This window comes from Eublepharis macularius, chromosome 6, assembly GCF_028583425.1.
Source record: "Eublepharis macularius isolate TG4126 chromosome 6, MPM_Emac_v1.0, whole genome shotgun sequence".
NCBI classification, from domain to species: domain Eukaryota; kingdom Metazoa; phylum Chordata; class Lepidosauria; order Squamata; family Eublepharidae; genus Eublepharis; species Eublepharis macularius.
This window is the reverse complement of record NC_072795.1, coordinates 11,804,896-11,820,477: the sequence shown is the minus strand read 5'-3', so window position 1 is coordinate 11,820,477 and position 15,582 is coordinate 11,804,896. Positions and strand designations below refer to the sequence as shown.

At 47.6% G+C, this 15,582-nt stretch overlaps 1 protein-coding gene and 1 non-coding gene across 2 annotated transcripts in view; both read right to left on the bottom strand.

Annotated features, from left to right (window-relative positions):
- The window catches only part of FAM131A (family with sequence similarity 131 member A), a 31,623-nt gene extending 16,310 nt beyond the window's left edge, over positions 1-15,313 (bottom strand). The window contains exons 1-2 of the mRNA XM_054982748.1: positions 15,226-15,313; positions 3,540-3,722 (exon numbers count right to left, since the gene is read on the bottom strand). Coding sequence (XP_054838723.1) covers positions 3,540-3,722; positions 15,226-15,295 — 253 coding nt within the window. The 5' untranslated portion in view covers positions 15,296-15,313. The remainder of the gene's footprint in view (positions 1-3,539; positions 3,723-15,225) is intronic.
- On the bottom strand, positions 9,720-9,821 carry LOC129332964 (U6 spliceosomal RNA). The gene has a single exon (XR_008597365.1). It is a non-coding gene; the product is annotated as a U6 spliceosomal RNA (small nuclear RNA).
- Positions 15,314-15,582: the final 269 nt, after the last annotated feature.

Sequence of the window (15,582 nt, the reverse complement as noted above, 5' to 3'; positions counted from 1 at the left end):
TTTATTCACATTCACTTCATTTATGCCCCACTTCCCCCCCCCAGAGTAGCTCGCACCATTCTCCCCCGCAGCCTTCCCTGGGATTCTGGCTGCAAAAGAGAAAACTTCAAGTCCCTGTTTTCCATTATTAAGAGGGAAATCTATGAATCACCCCAGTGCCCTTCATTTGCAAGCTAACAGGTGGTGAAGGCACATCAAAAACACAGCGGAAGCTCAGGCAGGGCTCCTTTCAAAGAATGAATCGCAGCAGGCCTGGAGTCGGACAAGCCTCGAGCGTACCGGGTTGCTTTCGCCTGCCTCCGGCAGCCCATTCATAACAACCTGACGGTATATTGTCCAGAGTGGGCACGGTTTGCCCCAGGCCATGGTGACCTGGGCCCAGCACATGTGACCTTGGCTTGGCAAGACACAAACTGCTGGAAATGTTTCACAAGATCAGTTCTGGCATAGTATCCTTTGCTTCCATCGCTCCTTGACTCCTTAGCAACAATATCTACTTCCTTCATTTATGCCTGACCTTTTCCCCCCATTGGGGACCCCAAGTGGCTTACATTGTTCTCCTCTCCTCCATTTTATCCACACAACACCCCTGCGAGGTAGATGAGGCTGAGAGTATGTGACTGGCTCAAGGTCACCCCAGCAAGCTTCCATGGCAGAACAGAGATTCGAACCAAGGTGTTTCCCAGACCCCAGTCTGACTCTCAAACCACTATGCCACAGAGACTCTCTCTACACAAGACAGCTTACAAGAGAACACACAAGTGTAGGGAGACGCAATGTTAGCCGGGAAGCATAGTTTTAAAAGACAGAGCCAAAGGCGCTGTCAATTTCACCTTCCTACAAAAAGCCTGAAGAGATCCCTCCTCAGAGGGTTTGTTAATTTCATCTTTGCCTCCCCAAAGGGGAGGTGAAATTGACAGAGCCTTCCAGGAGGCAAAGAGGAAATTAACAAACCCTCTGAGGAGGGATCTCTCCAGGCTTTTTGTAGGGAGGTGAAATTGACAGAGCCTTCAGCTCTGTCTTTTAAACTACGCTTCCCGGCTAACATTGTGTCTCCCTGCACTTGAGCATTCTCATGTGAGATGTCTCATGTAGAGAGACTCACTGGCTCTTAATTCTACACTTCCTCCTGTGCTGTAGTCAACAAATTTGTCTTGTCTTTCCCTGGCTTCAAAGTTCAGCAAAATTCACTGAATATTTCTGAAGTTCAATGATGTGCATTCCTTTAACGGCCAAGAAAGAACAGTAGTTTAAGGGAATGGTGACCTGGCCATGGAATCTCCAAAATAGAAGGAAGGAAGGAAGGAAGGAAGGAAGGAAGGAAGGAAGGAAGGAAGGAAGGAAGGAAGGAAGAAGGCAAGGCAGGGGACTATATCTCGAACAAGGGTGGGACATTGAAGTGGCCCAGGGACAAGCAGGGCCAGGTGGCCTCTCAACACTGCCAGCGTAGCCGGGGCCGCTCAGCTGTGATCCAGCCAATGGCGCCATGGCCCTGCTGGCTGCCCGAGCCGAGTGCCCCTGCCATACCGCTGAGCTCAGCCGGCTCCTGGGTGACCACAGCAGGGCTGGCCCAAGATTTTTTGATACCTGAGGCAGCGTATGACTTTAGCACCCTCCTTCCATACAGAGAAAAGTGAGAAGCCTAGAGAAACATTTTTACGCACTGGGCATTCAAAACGAACAATGTAAAAATTAAAAATAGATAAGCCCTTCCAAAGCCCTCCGTTTTCCTTTGTGGCAGCTACAGAAGACGAGAGTTGAGAGATGCGGCGTTCTCAGAAGCCCGTCCGTGCCGAGCTTCGAGTCAAGAGAGGAGGTTCCTTTTGCCTCTTTGGCATCTCCAGGTGATAACTTAGGTTTGACCAGTGGTTGGGCCAGCCCTGCCCATAGGAACTTCCCCAGAAAGTAACACGGCAGCCTGGCCCTGATCTCTAGGGACGCTCTGCGGTCAGTTTGCCTCCATCCTCCTCTGAACCCATTAGCTCTTAAAGACAGGAGAGTGGAGCGAAGAGCTCGGTTCACCCTGTGCTGTGCCCGTCCCTCCCAAGCTGTCAGGCAGTGAACAACGCAGTCCGAAAGGCCAGCCGGGTGCTCAGGTGACAGCTGTGTCGGGAGACAGCCCACAGGTTGGAACTTTGTGGGCAGGAAGGCCTTGCCGAGTGGTGCCAGCATTGCACAGTGGCTGGTTGGAGAGGCAACGGACGCTGCCATTGGCAGAAAGGGGCCGTGAAGGAGGCAGTTAACAAGCCCTTCTTGGGTTCTGTTTCCCTGGTTGCCAGGTCATTTGGTGACTCAGCGGCTGGCCTTGTGTGCTCCTACAGGGCCAAGGCCAGCCACTCCCACTAGCAGAGACTGCCAGCTGGCAGCAAGGGGGGGGCAGGATGGAAGCCTGAAGCCCTCCAAGTTGGGCCGGGGTTGTCAGCCAGGGGGCAGCTGGAGATCTCCCGGAATTTCAACAGATCTCCAGGCCACAGAGATCAGTTCCCCTGGAGAAAATGGCTGCTTTGGGGAGTGGACTCTATTGGCATTATACCCTGCTGAGAACCCTCCCCCCTCCGAACCCCATCCTTTCCAGGCTCCAGCCCCCATATCTCCAGGAACATCTCATCCTACGGCAGGCAACCCTACACACCAACCCAGCGGGTCGCTTGCCTCTTTTTTTGAAAAACTCAGTGGACCATACAAGGGAAGAGAAAAAATTTCCTATCGGCACCGAGAAATGCCAAAGCTCTGGGCAACTCAAATGCTCCCTGCACAGTGCAGGAAATTCACAACTACCTCCCCCCGGCCCACACACACACACCCAGTGACTCCTGATCCATCTTCTGGGCATGGAGCAGCGGCCACTGGGGGTATGGCGGGAGATAGTGGTAAATTTCCTGCACTGTGCAGGGGGTGGACTAGATGACCCTGGAAGTCCCTTCCAACCCTACGATTCTGTGTTTCTAAAAGTGAAAGCAGCAAACCAGGGCACAGTTCTGGTGCCAGGGCAGCAGCTTTGCCTCATGCCAACTTTTGGAAGCAAATCAGGTCACTGTTAAGGTTCTGTTAAGGTTTCCCTGCCCACACCGGTCCCTCCTTCCCCACTTTCCCCGCCCACACAGGTTCCTCCTTCCCCACTTTCCCCGCCCACACAAGTCCCTCCCTTTCCCTGCCCACACAGGTCCCTCCTTCTCCACTTTCCCCGCCCACACAGGTCCCTCCCTTTCCCTGCCCACACAGGTCCCTCCTACTCCATTTTCCCCGCCCACACCGGTCCCTCCTTCCCCACTTTCCCCGCCCACACAGGTCCCTCCCTTTCCCCGCCCACACAGGTCCTTCCTTCTCCACTTTCCCCGCCCACACAGGTCCCTCCCTTTCCCCACCCACACACGTCCCTCCCTTTCCCCACCCACACAGGTTCCTCCTTCTCCACTTTTCCCGCCCACACAGGTTCCTCCTTCCCCACTTTCCCCGCCCAGACAGGTCCCTCCTTCTCCACTTTCCCCGCCCACACAGGTTCCTCCCTCCCCACTTTCCCCGCCCACACAGGTTCCTACCTGCAGCAAACCTGGCCTCCTGCTCCCCTTCGGTGAGGTCTGAATAGGAGTTGAAAGTGCTTTCCAGAGCCACCGGTGAATCCATCGGCTTGCACCATCCCTTCCACTCAATGAGGTGGGCCACTCTGCCCTGGGCCATCGCGGTGGGTTTGGTGACATGGTCTTTCACCACTTGTGAGATACCTGAAGAGAACAGGGCAGAGTTAGGCATCGAGGAGACATCTCCCATGGATGAGGCACCTTATGATGGACCCCTCCTTCACTCTGTGCGGCAGATTTTCCCACCCAAATTCAGTTTCCCTGCTTTGACGGAGCAGCCTCAAGTAGAGTGTTAATATTTGTGGTCTGCTTGTTCCACTCTGACATGCAGATACAATTTTGGCTTTTTAGCCCAGACCAGAAACTTGATGGGGAAAAGCAGGAACCCTCTTCCTTTTTGTTGGAAATGGCACTGGGAGACTGTATAACATTCCAAAGGAAATAACAACTTTATTTAACAGGCATGGATTGAGGAAGTGTAATCAATGGATGGAAATGCAGAGGTGAATACTTGTCATGTAACAGGCAAAATAATATATTTGAAGCTTATTTTCATATATTCTTGGTTCTTAACAGTGAAAAGTGATTTACTTAGTATTTAGGTACAGCAGCAATGTTTCTTCAAGAAGTTTCCTACGATAGTTCAGGTTTTTTGGAGTTAGCCACTTTCTTTGTGCACCTAACTCACTCTTTTCTTGAAACTAGTGAGTATTTCTATCTCCTGAATAAGCTAATACTGTTTTCCCTTCACAACAGACCCGGGGTCCTCCTCAGATCCAACCCCCCTTTAAAACTGAGCAGGAATTAATCTTCTTCTCCTCAGAAGATATAACCTTCTTCTTTTGGCTACCCAATCAGTCTCACCCAAAACACTCTCCCAGTTCTCTGGTGTCTGTGTAAAGTGTACTTCAGCTTATGTTGACACTTAAGACTTTTAATTCTGAGATAGAATTCTTCCTCAGAACAGTAATACCACAGTTAAGGCAAAGGAGACTTCTCTCCTCACTCCAAAGGTGAACCTGTCTGACTTTTCCTGTCAGATTCATTGATTCCAAAACCTGCCAGAAACCAAGTCTTCAGACTGGTTCTAACTGACCAATCAGAAAAGCGCAAGCAGCCTGTCACTCAAGCTCTCCATTCTAAGGAACAGTTAACCCTTCCCCTCCCAGCTCTCTTATTTTGCTGCACTTCAGAAACCTGCTATTTAGTGCAGTCCGTCACTCACCTCCACCATCCATTTGCAGGGAGCATCTCCACCCCATCAAGAGAATAACCAAGATCACATGAAGTTTCCTTATATTGAACTGGTCTATCAAAGTAAACATGGTCTACTCAGACTGGCAGCAGCTCTCCAAGATCTCAAGGCAGGCGTCTTTTACAGCACCAATTTCCTGATTCTTTCAACTGGAGATGCCAGAGACTGAACCTGGGAACCAGTATGGCGTAGTGGTTAAAGTGTTGCAGTAGGATCTGAGAGACCCGGGTTCAAATCCTGACTCTGCCATAGAAAATTGCTGGGTGATGTTGGGCCAGTTGCACACACTGAGCCTAACCTACCTCACAGGGTTGTTGCGAGGATAAAATGGTGAAGAGAACAATGAAAGCCTCCTTGGGTCCTTACTGAGGAGAAAGGCAGGATATCCATTTGGGCTAGGGGGGATTGGGATATCCTACTACACAGACAGGCAGGGAGGCACAGAGTCTTGGGCAGGGTCAAATTCTCCCTCTTGGTCAGCACAAGAAAATGAAGTGGACATCAAGTGCCAGCAGCAGAAGGAGGGTCGACTCCAGGTTGGTCTCCACCAAGAACCATTTCCATACCTTCACTTCCAGGGTATAAGCTTTCAAGATTCAAGCTCCCGTCATCAGATAAGCTTGAACTTCAAAAGCGTATCCCCTGGAAATCTCGTCGGTTTTTAAGGTGCTGCCGGACTCGCTCTTCTGCTGCCGACCAACACAGCTACGTACCAGAAACTGTACCATGGCTTGGATCCCATAAAGAATCTCCACTGATGGAAGACATTTGCATCAGCAGAATTGGATTTCGGGGTCTCCCTGCTTCAGCCCCAAATGGTTTGGGAAATGGCACAGGGGACTCCCAGAAATAGCAGCAGGGAAGAATTGGGGATCTGTAGTGGGAAGGGGAAGCAGAAAAAACTGCTCCTCTCTTCCATCAGCAGAAATTCCACACGCACACACGCGCATTTTGGCACCTGCAAGAACTGATTCTGTGCAATTGCTTCGTGAAATTGTTAAACTTTCCTATGGAAAAATCAGGATAGAAACCTGTAAAATAAATAGCCATTTTTTTTTCAAAAAAAGAGCTTTGCCGTGGATGAAAAAACTTTCCTGATTCCAGGATTAAAGACTGAGTGGAAATCTATAGTCTTTTAATGTCATTTCATGTAGAAAATCGATCTTTTCCTTCTTTCAGGATTTGTGTGTTTGTCTGGGGTTGAGTGCTTATTGCAAGTTTGTCCTGGACCCAAAAAAAGGATTCTTGGACTCTGCCCCAGAGGTCACATCAGAATTTTAAAAAATAATAAAATTGCAAAACTTAGCCTGACACTTGACAGCTATCAGCCTGACTCTAATTTAACAAATCTTCAAACATGAAAATCTGGCTTTGCACCACACTTCAGACTTTGTATCCCCAGAAAGCCTTTGCCCCTGGGGATGTCACAGTCAGTTCAAATGACAGGCAATCATGTAATAGGTGACAGACGAGCCACAGTTGGCCTATCACCTCCCTGGCACATCTCCCATTGTTGGATAATTATCGAGCGTACTGAGAGGCAGTGACCGATTATAGCAGCTTCCCACATCAAGGTTTCCAAGTCAGAAATTTAATGATTGCCAGAAATCATATAATGCAAGAATTGTCCCATTGACAGGCGGGTTTGTTAAACACCTTGTTTTGGGCTGTCTGACACTCTTGCCAGAAAACAGGGAGTCCAGTTATACAGATTCGCTGCAATGGGTCTCTAAACAGTCAAAACTAATCACTCCAGTGTCCATATTAGAGGACTAAATTTCAGACTCCTTTCAGTTGCATAAAGCACAAGCGTAGTGGATGAACTAGAAGTCTCTCTACTCGAGACATCTGACACGTGAAGAACATGTTTGGTGTAGTGGATAAGAGCGCGGGACTCTAATCTGGAGAACCAGGTCCGGGTTTGATTCCCCACTCCTCCCCTTGAAGCCAGCTGGGTGACCTTGGGCTAGTCACAGCTCTCTGGAGCTCTCTCAGCCTCACCCACCTCACAGGGTGTTTGTTGTGGGAATAATAATAACATACTTTGTAAACCACTCTGATTGGGCATTAAGTTGTCCTGAAGGGCGGTATATACATCGAATGTTATTATTATTATATTATTATTACGTGTTGGGAGATGCAATGTTAGCCAAGCAGTTTAAAAAGACAGAGCCAGTGGCAGGCAAAGGTTTTGCTCTACACTGGAGCTGTGTGAAGGGGCTGTGAAATGCCAGAAGGGAAACTTTAGCCCATTATAACCTCTCCAGGTCCAAAGCAAGTTCTAGAAGGCAGCTCCAGCCCATTTCCATTTCTTGCTTCCCTCTGATCGTGATCCCACACAGTTTTAAACTGGAGAGGTAAAATTGACAGAGCCTTTGGGGAGGCAAATATGAAATTAACAAACCCTCTGAGGGGCAATCTCTGCCGGCTCTGTTTTTTAAAACTATGCTTCCCAGCTAACATTTTATCCCCCTACATTTGACGAACATATGCTAAGGCATCTCGTGTAGAAACTCAAGAAGGGACAGTGTAAGAACCCCGTGTTTCAATGAAGATCAGCCTCAATTACACGAACAGGGCTCAACTCAAAAACCTTCATAAATAAACACAAGAGAAATCATAACGTGTACATTACGATTCCTTCTGTGTTTATTTGTGAAGGTTTTTTTTTCTTTTGCAAATGTACAGGACAATCCTTAGCAAAGTTACAACTTCTAAGCTCATCCACTCCGATGCACTTAGGATGGTGTAACTGTGTTTAGGATCATAGCTACGGCCTACCGAGATTGCTCTATCAAGGAGGAGAAACCACATTGCTCCCCTATTGCCTTCTCACTAGAAAATAAATCCTGGAGCTGCATTTTCATCTGTTGAAGAAAATTTGCAGGGACTCGTATTTTTTCTCCCATTGGGGATATATGCAGCCCAGGGTAATTCTGGCTTCAATCAATATTTGGCTTAAGCTCAGCCGTTGTCCATCGGATATTACTTCCCTAATCCTTAAAGATAGGTACTGTTCTGCCTGGCTCCGGACCACCCATCAGAAATTAAAAATGCTGGGCTTCTCATCTGAATCCCTACAGATGATGGCCCTGGACCAGGCAAGGGCTGTGGTCAAACAGCGTATACTGGATGTCGAAAGACAGAGGGATCTTGCGAGGGTCTCCAATTTCCTAGCCCCCCCCCCCCCCCGCAAACAAGATATGTGGTTTCTCCAGCCTCTTATCTATCAAGCCTGGAGATCCCGTCCCACCGTAGGGCTTTCTCATTGGCCCGATGTAACACATTCCCATCTGCATTACTTGAAGGCCGTTATAAGAAGGTCCCGATGGCTGAGCGAGTTTGTCCCTGCAAGGCAGGGAAAGTAGAAACAATTGGGCACATCATGCTTGCTTGTAAGTTCTACCATGACATACGTATAAAACATATCCAACTTGCACTGAAGAAGCTTTCGAGCCTCCCTGACACTGAGCAAACGGATAAGCACAGTTTTCCACATTGTGACACTGAGAGATCTCTGTCTTTTGGTGCTACACCTCTGAAGATGCCAGCCACAGCTGCTGGCAAAACGTCAGGAACTACAATGCCAAGACCACGGCAATACAGCCCGGAAAACCCACAACAACCATCGTTCTCCGGCCGTGAAAGCCTTCGACAATACATCGAATAAGCTCCTGTTAGGTGCCGACCCCCAGATCACGTTGGCTAGTGCCAGATTTTTAGCCGCGGCTTGTAGAATCCGCAGGGAATGTGCAAAGGAGTAAGATCTGCTTTTATTTCTAACCCTGAAAGCCCACACTTTTGTACGTATATTGCCAAGTTTTTATATAATTATATATTTATATAATTATGTTTATAAAGTGGTGTATTTTGTGTATGATACTCACTTACATTTTTTACAAGTTTGTACTGGTTTTTAACTGTAAATAAATCTGACTGACTGACAGCCCAAGGGTGGATTTTCCTGGTAAGAAAGTAGCAAGGGATGGAAGGAATTAAGGTCCCTCCCACACATTCTCTTCCCCACACAATCTTTCTCCTTGATTAAGCAACCATGGCAGGTAAATTTGCAAAAGAAAAAAATCTTTTAAAATAAACAGGGAAGAAATTGTCGTGTGTGGTTGGGTGGAATTGGATTTGCAGGGGTCATTTCGAAGAAAAAGAGCTGGAGGAACTCATTAGCATAACTCATTACTATTAGCATATGCCACGCCCCTTGCCATCACCGGAAGTGTGTTGTCGGTGTGACTGATTTGCATATGCCACACCCCCTGACATCACCTATCCTGGCTGTTTTGGACCCAGTCCTGGCCATTCAGGGCTGAAATTGGGCCCAAAATGGCAAAAAGGGGCTGAGAATGGCCGAAAAGGGGCCCAAAATGGTCAGGATCGGGCCACTGCTGAGTGGGAGATTGATCCACCACCCATCAGAGGCCTGATCCGGGCCATTTTGGCCCCAATCCTGGCTGAAACAGGCCCAAAATGGCCGAGAGTCAGGTGGGCGGGGCCACCTGACATGTGACCTCTTTGGGGAACTGCTGGAACTGCGTTCCTGCGCGTTCCCCTTTGAAATTAGCCCTGCTGATTTGACAGCTAAAAGGGTACATGAACATGGAGTTTAGCTGAACAGAAAAGCACCCCATTGAGACAAACACGGGACAGTTCAGCCCCAAGCACGGGAGGAGGTAACTTTGCTCCTCTGGTTGTGCAAATTGTATGCATTTATTTATTAAAACATTTATATGCTTCCTTTCCACATGTTTCAAAGTCATTTACAATAAAAAAAATTTTAAAAAAATTCCAGTTAAAACCAAAATAAAATAACAAATAAATGAGACACAAACACAGACACTTCTTTCTCGACAATTGGAACAGATCTGTGTTTTAAAATCCAAGGATGGGACGCACTCAAGTATCTTTTAGCCCAGGGGCCATGCTAATCTTCTCTGTATCGTTCCAATTTTAGTATATGTGCTGCCGAAGCAGAAAAGCAGAACGTTAGCAAAGCTAAGCCGGAGGCGTGGGGCATGCTTTACGAAGCCCAGGAGCAAACTCATATAAGTCAATGTGAACAAGCAGAATCTTGAAATGCAATTGTCTAATATGTTTGAAGTTATTTCATTCCATTCTTTAACGTTCCATGGAATCCTGGGGCTCTTTGGGAGTTTATAAGGAGCTGTGAAGATGAGTAGGCAGGGCTGACATCAAGGGTTGGTATGGTGGGCACCTACTGAGGCCAAAAGGCTGGCAGAAGGCCCAGCAAGCTGATGCTTGGCATACCTGCTTCCAACAGGAATGGGAGATCACCCCAGAGATTCCTGATATCACAGGAGCCTCTGCCACACTCTCCCATTCATGTCCTTCCTCCAAGGAGCTCAAAGTGGCATATGTGGTTCTCCGCCTCCCCGTTTTATCACACCACGGTAAGTTGGGCTGAGAAAAAGTGACAGACACAAGATCACCTCGTGAACTTCATGGCACAGCGAGGATTTGAACGTGGGTCCAACCTTCTAACCAGTACACAACACTGAACTGAGAGCCCAATCGAGAAAATGTCTCCAAATGTTCTGTAATGCACCAGAATTCCACAGACAACACGCAGAGCTCTTTGGCAGGCAAATCGATGCCATCCAAAGGGTCCCCGGAGGGTAGGAAGACGGATCTTAAAGAGCATCAAGCCAAGCAGCAAAAACCTCATTAGCCCTATACTGGAAATCAAAAGAAATCCCTACGATCAACACCTGGTTTAACAAAATTTGGGATCTACTTTTAATGGAAAAAATCACAGAAAAATTGTATCTCCAAATTAACCCCACGGGTATCTCAGACTTCTATACTAAATGGGAAACTTTTTTAGAATTCCTTTCTAAAAATGAGCTTTTGTTAACGAAATTGCCCTATCAAGATATCCTAGATATGGAAATGTGGAGTTTGTGGTAGTCTTACCCAGATAAAGTTCTATTTAATACTGCTTTTGCTATAATAACATTTTACTTGTTAATTTAATGTAAGTTAATAACTCATAATATGGTTACAACGAACTGTTTTAAACATCTGTCGAAGTTTGTTAATGTTGTTTTGTGAGTTATATGTTGTAAACTAATTCAAAATTAATAATAATTTTTTTTTTAAGAGCATCAAACAGCCATGCCAACTGGCCCCCAATTTGTTCTCCAATAAGTGTCGCCAAGCTGTTAAGAAGCCAAAAGAAATCAGTTGGCAACCAGGGAAATCAGGCACCGTAAGTCAAGGGCTGTCAGTTGACTGCAGCTGATGAGTTTGAGAATGGCAGCTACTCATCAACTGGATTGCTGCCCCAAAACCAAACATTCCCCAGGCTCCTTAAAATCTAACCAACATGTTTATAGAAGACAAATGGAAAAATCTGCAAATAGCTGATTAGCAGAATACTAAGACATGTATTAGAGTGAATGGTGCAATGTAATAGATACGTTTTTTTTTGTTCTCTCTTTTCCTTCTACCCACCCCTACTTCTTATTCCCTATTTTCTATCTAAAAAAAATTAAAAATTTTATTAAAAAAAAAATCTAACCAACATGTTGCGGCATCAGCGCACATCATCGGCTAGAGTCCACTTTGTCAAATACCTGATTGACTGACATTCGTCACTGAATTTGCAAGTACAGGTGGGGGGGAGGGAAATGAAGCAAGAGCCCGCCTCTCCCCTCGCCGGCCTGCTCCCATTTGCGTTTCTCCACAGATGTTGCCAGCTGTGTGGGTTTGCATGCCTTCGGGTTCAGATTTAATTTTGTATCTAGTTGACTTCGTGCTATTTTGAGGGAACAAAGCTGTTCATCTTTTGGAAGATTTCTACCCACGTTTACTTCTGAAATAGCCACCGAAGACTGATGGATGGGAATCCAGCCAGGGCCCCACCCCCGCCACCCCCAATTCATGAAAATCTCATCCAAGCTGGAGCTGCTGGGAGAAAGAAGCCCAGATTGAGCAAGGCACTTTTCTCAGTTAACAGGCTATCCTGGCTACTGAGAGCCAAACTACAAGTGATGCCTAACACTAGTTGGACACTTGTCAGCTTCCCTCAAGTTTTGGTGGGAAATGTAGGCAGCTTGGCAGAATGTTGGACAAGTGACAGTTGAAAAGTCCACTGGACAGCAGTCGGAGAGCCAAGCTGCAAGACCGGGACGCCTACATTTCCCATCAAAACTTGAGGGAGGCTGACAAGTGTCCAACTAGTGTCAGGCGTCACTTGTAGTTTGGCTCTGAGACTCATGGAGCAAGGAGTAGCTTTTCCCCCACTTAGGCAGTATTGGTGATGGTTACTGCAAGGCAAGAGAGCCAATCTGGCAAGATCCAATGGCTTTTTTTTTTTACTGTGACGGTGTGCATCTTTTGGTGTCTTTGGAAAATAAAAGCAAGGTATACACTGAGTGTGTGTGTGGGGGGGGGGAAGGGCACAGTCCAGCCCCTGGTGCAGAGATTTCCATGCATGCCTTTTTTCACATTCAGAAGAGAGCCTGACAGCCATTCCACAGAGATCCCTGATTCCTCTGTCCGCATTCCTTTGTTGGGTGAGCTGCATATCAAGTGCGCCATGGATCCTAAGTACCAGCAAAGTTATCCTGGAGGTGTTTTACCATCTTCTGGGCACGGAGCAGGGGTCGCTGGGGCAGTCAGGGGGTGGGGGGAGGTAGTTGTGAATTTCCTGCATTGTGCAGGGGGTTGGACTAGATGACCCTAGAGGTCCCTTCCACCCCTATGATGCTGTGATTCTGAAATCACTCTTCTAGGCAGATTAGTGCCCCTCTCAGAGCAGTGAACAAAGCAAATGAGATTCAGGCACTTTACTCCCCGCTGCACCAGCCTGATGGAATGCTCTCCCAGTGGAAATCCGGGCTCTGCGGGAGTTGTTACAGTTCCGCAGGGCCTGTAAGGCATAGGTGTTCCGCTGGGCCTATGGCTGGCGTGTCTGCAATCTGTCCCTCCTGACTGCCATGTTCTACCCATGTTCTACCCATGCTCCGCCATGTTATGCCTGCCTGGCAGCGACTGGTAGATCTATCTTACTGCCTGCACTTTACGGCTTGTTACAGCTTTTTGGATCCGATGTAGATGTCTTTTTACTTACTGATTTCATGTGGTTTAGTCTTGTTTGATGTGTATTTTAACCTTGTGTGGTTTTTTATTGTTGTGACCCGCCCTGAGCCTGCTTTTCTTGTTTTTATTGATTTTAACTTGTTCACCGCCCAGAGCCCCTGAGGATGGGGGGTTTATAAATTGAAATATAAATAAATAAATGGAATGGAATGAAATGAAATGAAATGCACTTAACAAGCACTGTGAGTACCTCTCCTGATCTCTGTGGCACTGCAGCTGGGGCACTGCCACTTTCAGCCTAGCGGGGATCAGGAGCCAAATAGGATCCTGTCTGGGCTTCTCTAACTCCTGAGTAGAGATGGGCACGATCCGCATTACGGATGTAAAAAAACCACGAAAATGGCGATCGTGCGATCGTGACCCGGCGGATCATGATCGTCCACGGCCAACGATCCAGCGGTCGGGAAAGGCCTGGATCGTGGCGTTCGGGGATCCAGACACTCAGGCGCCAGCAATCTATTCCCCTGGCAACAGAGCCAGGGGAATGCCTGAGCTCTGTTTGCCCTCCTTCTGTCGCCCTGGAAACCCGAACGGAAGCCCAGCTTTCCTTGATCAGCAGGGCTTCCTTCCAACCACGGAGCAGCAAAGCAGTCACAAGTTGGGAGAAGACACCCAGGGGAGGGAGGGGGAAGGGGGTGTTCTGTAGCCATGGGCACTACTATCTCATCCCTGCAAACCCTGATAGGCAGCTCTGACGGCCAAACACAGACCTCCTGTGTTGCTGAATGGGACCCATGCTTATAAATAGCCATGGGCTCCCAGGCTGGGTTTCACGATCTACACTCCGGGTTCGGGAACGGGACATGTTCGTTGCTGTTCGGGAATTCGGGATCGTGGTCTGCACTGAACCACGATCCTCTGGTTCTGTAATTTTTTTTTGGTTCATGCCCATGTCTACTCCTGAGTCTAGCCTGCACTGCTCATAGACTACCTAGCATGGCCATGTGCCCAGCCACAGGCAATGGCCAGGGGCCCCTTTGTGCTTTGCACAAATTATGCAACAGACCTCTCCATTCCACACCCCGGAGAACGGGTTGCTCCCTTCATTTGGGGCTCTTCCACAAGTCGTGCGCTTTATCAGCCATGGCTGGGAGCACTGCAGTGCAGCCTCCACAGCAGTAGCGCACCTGCTGAGCACCAGCCCTCAAGGAGGGAAGGGCTACAGCAATCTCCTAATCATACAAGCAGAGTTGAGCACACAGACAGAGTTGAGCACACAGACAGAGGGATCGATGGTATCGACTGCTTTCATTTACTCTATTTTTTCCTGTCCCAGTCATCGAGGACGACAGTGCCTAAACACCTGCTTGTCAGTTGCTTCCCCCCCCCCTTACTGCATCTTTTAAAATGATCCCTGCAGCTCCCCACCCTTCTGAAAATTATTCTTTGATCAATTTCACGGTTCAGTGACTTAAGGGCACAATCTGCTGGGAAGTTCTCCTACGCAAGTCTCGGTAAACCAATGGGAGATGCCTGAAAGCTTATATGGATTCTGCAGAGCTCTTCCCTGCACCACAGTGACACTTTACAAGCAAAAGAACTGCTTGTTTGATCTCTGCAGCTCTGTAGTGCCATCACTGGAGATGGCCAGAAGAGGTACTGCAGCTGGGAATTAAGAACAATGTGTTGGAATAGAAGTGACTCGTATGTCTGGGCACTGGGGTGCACTATTTCCCCCTTTGCATTAGATTCAGAGTTTGTATACGCGTGGTGCCTCTTTTGGCTGAGCTAGAAGCTTCTCTCTGACACCTCATTCTGTGCCCTTTTTCTCTCTCTCCTCGTGGTCTTGCAAAGAAGCAATGCACTTCTGCAGTTCTCTACTGTACAAGAATGCCAGAGGCATACCCGTGCTCTCATACTCCTGCTCATGTGCAACCAGATTAGCTGTCTGCTTGCAACCGGGAATAGCGTTACTGAGATTAGGTTTCTATTTTTCTTCCACTTCTACAAAAACTCAAGGGATTTTGTGAATCAGCTTCATTAAAACTAAGTTTTATCTGTTGCAATATACAGACCCGAAGAGTGTTCCACCACACATGATTCCTCATTTTCCTGACTGTGCAGCTTTGTTACATTAACTAACAAATATCCACAATAGAATGGAGGGGCGTCTCATCGGGCCATCTGTGGAGCCCTGAAATTCCAGCACCTCTTAAGATAGCCCAGAGGGGTTCCAAGGCTCTTTTCAAAGCTCTTTGCTGAAACTCAGTTTCCCTATACAAAGGGATGAAGGCGATTAGAGGCCCCGTTACTTACCATGCAAAGAAGACCGTGCGAGAGCTGCAATTTCTTGGATGGTGAGCGCTCGCCGGGACTTGGGTAACATTTCGACAGTGTCCTCAACATTTACCTGCAAGAGGGAGAAAAAGTAGTGTCAGAAGTTGCCACAAAAGCATTGAAGCAAACACTTCATCTTGGCTTACAGTAAGAATTATAGAGGTATGTAGACATGTGCAATTCGGATTTGGTATTTGGGTAAAAATACCGAATTTTACCTGATTCAGTAAAATTCGGTATTACAGAACTTAAAAGGGAATACCAAATCAGATTCGGTATTACTGAATTCAAGTTTTCCGAATTAATTCAGTTCAATTCGGTAATCTTCGGAAATCA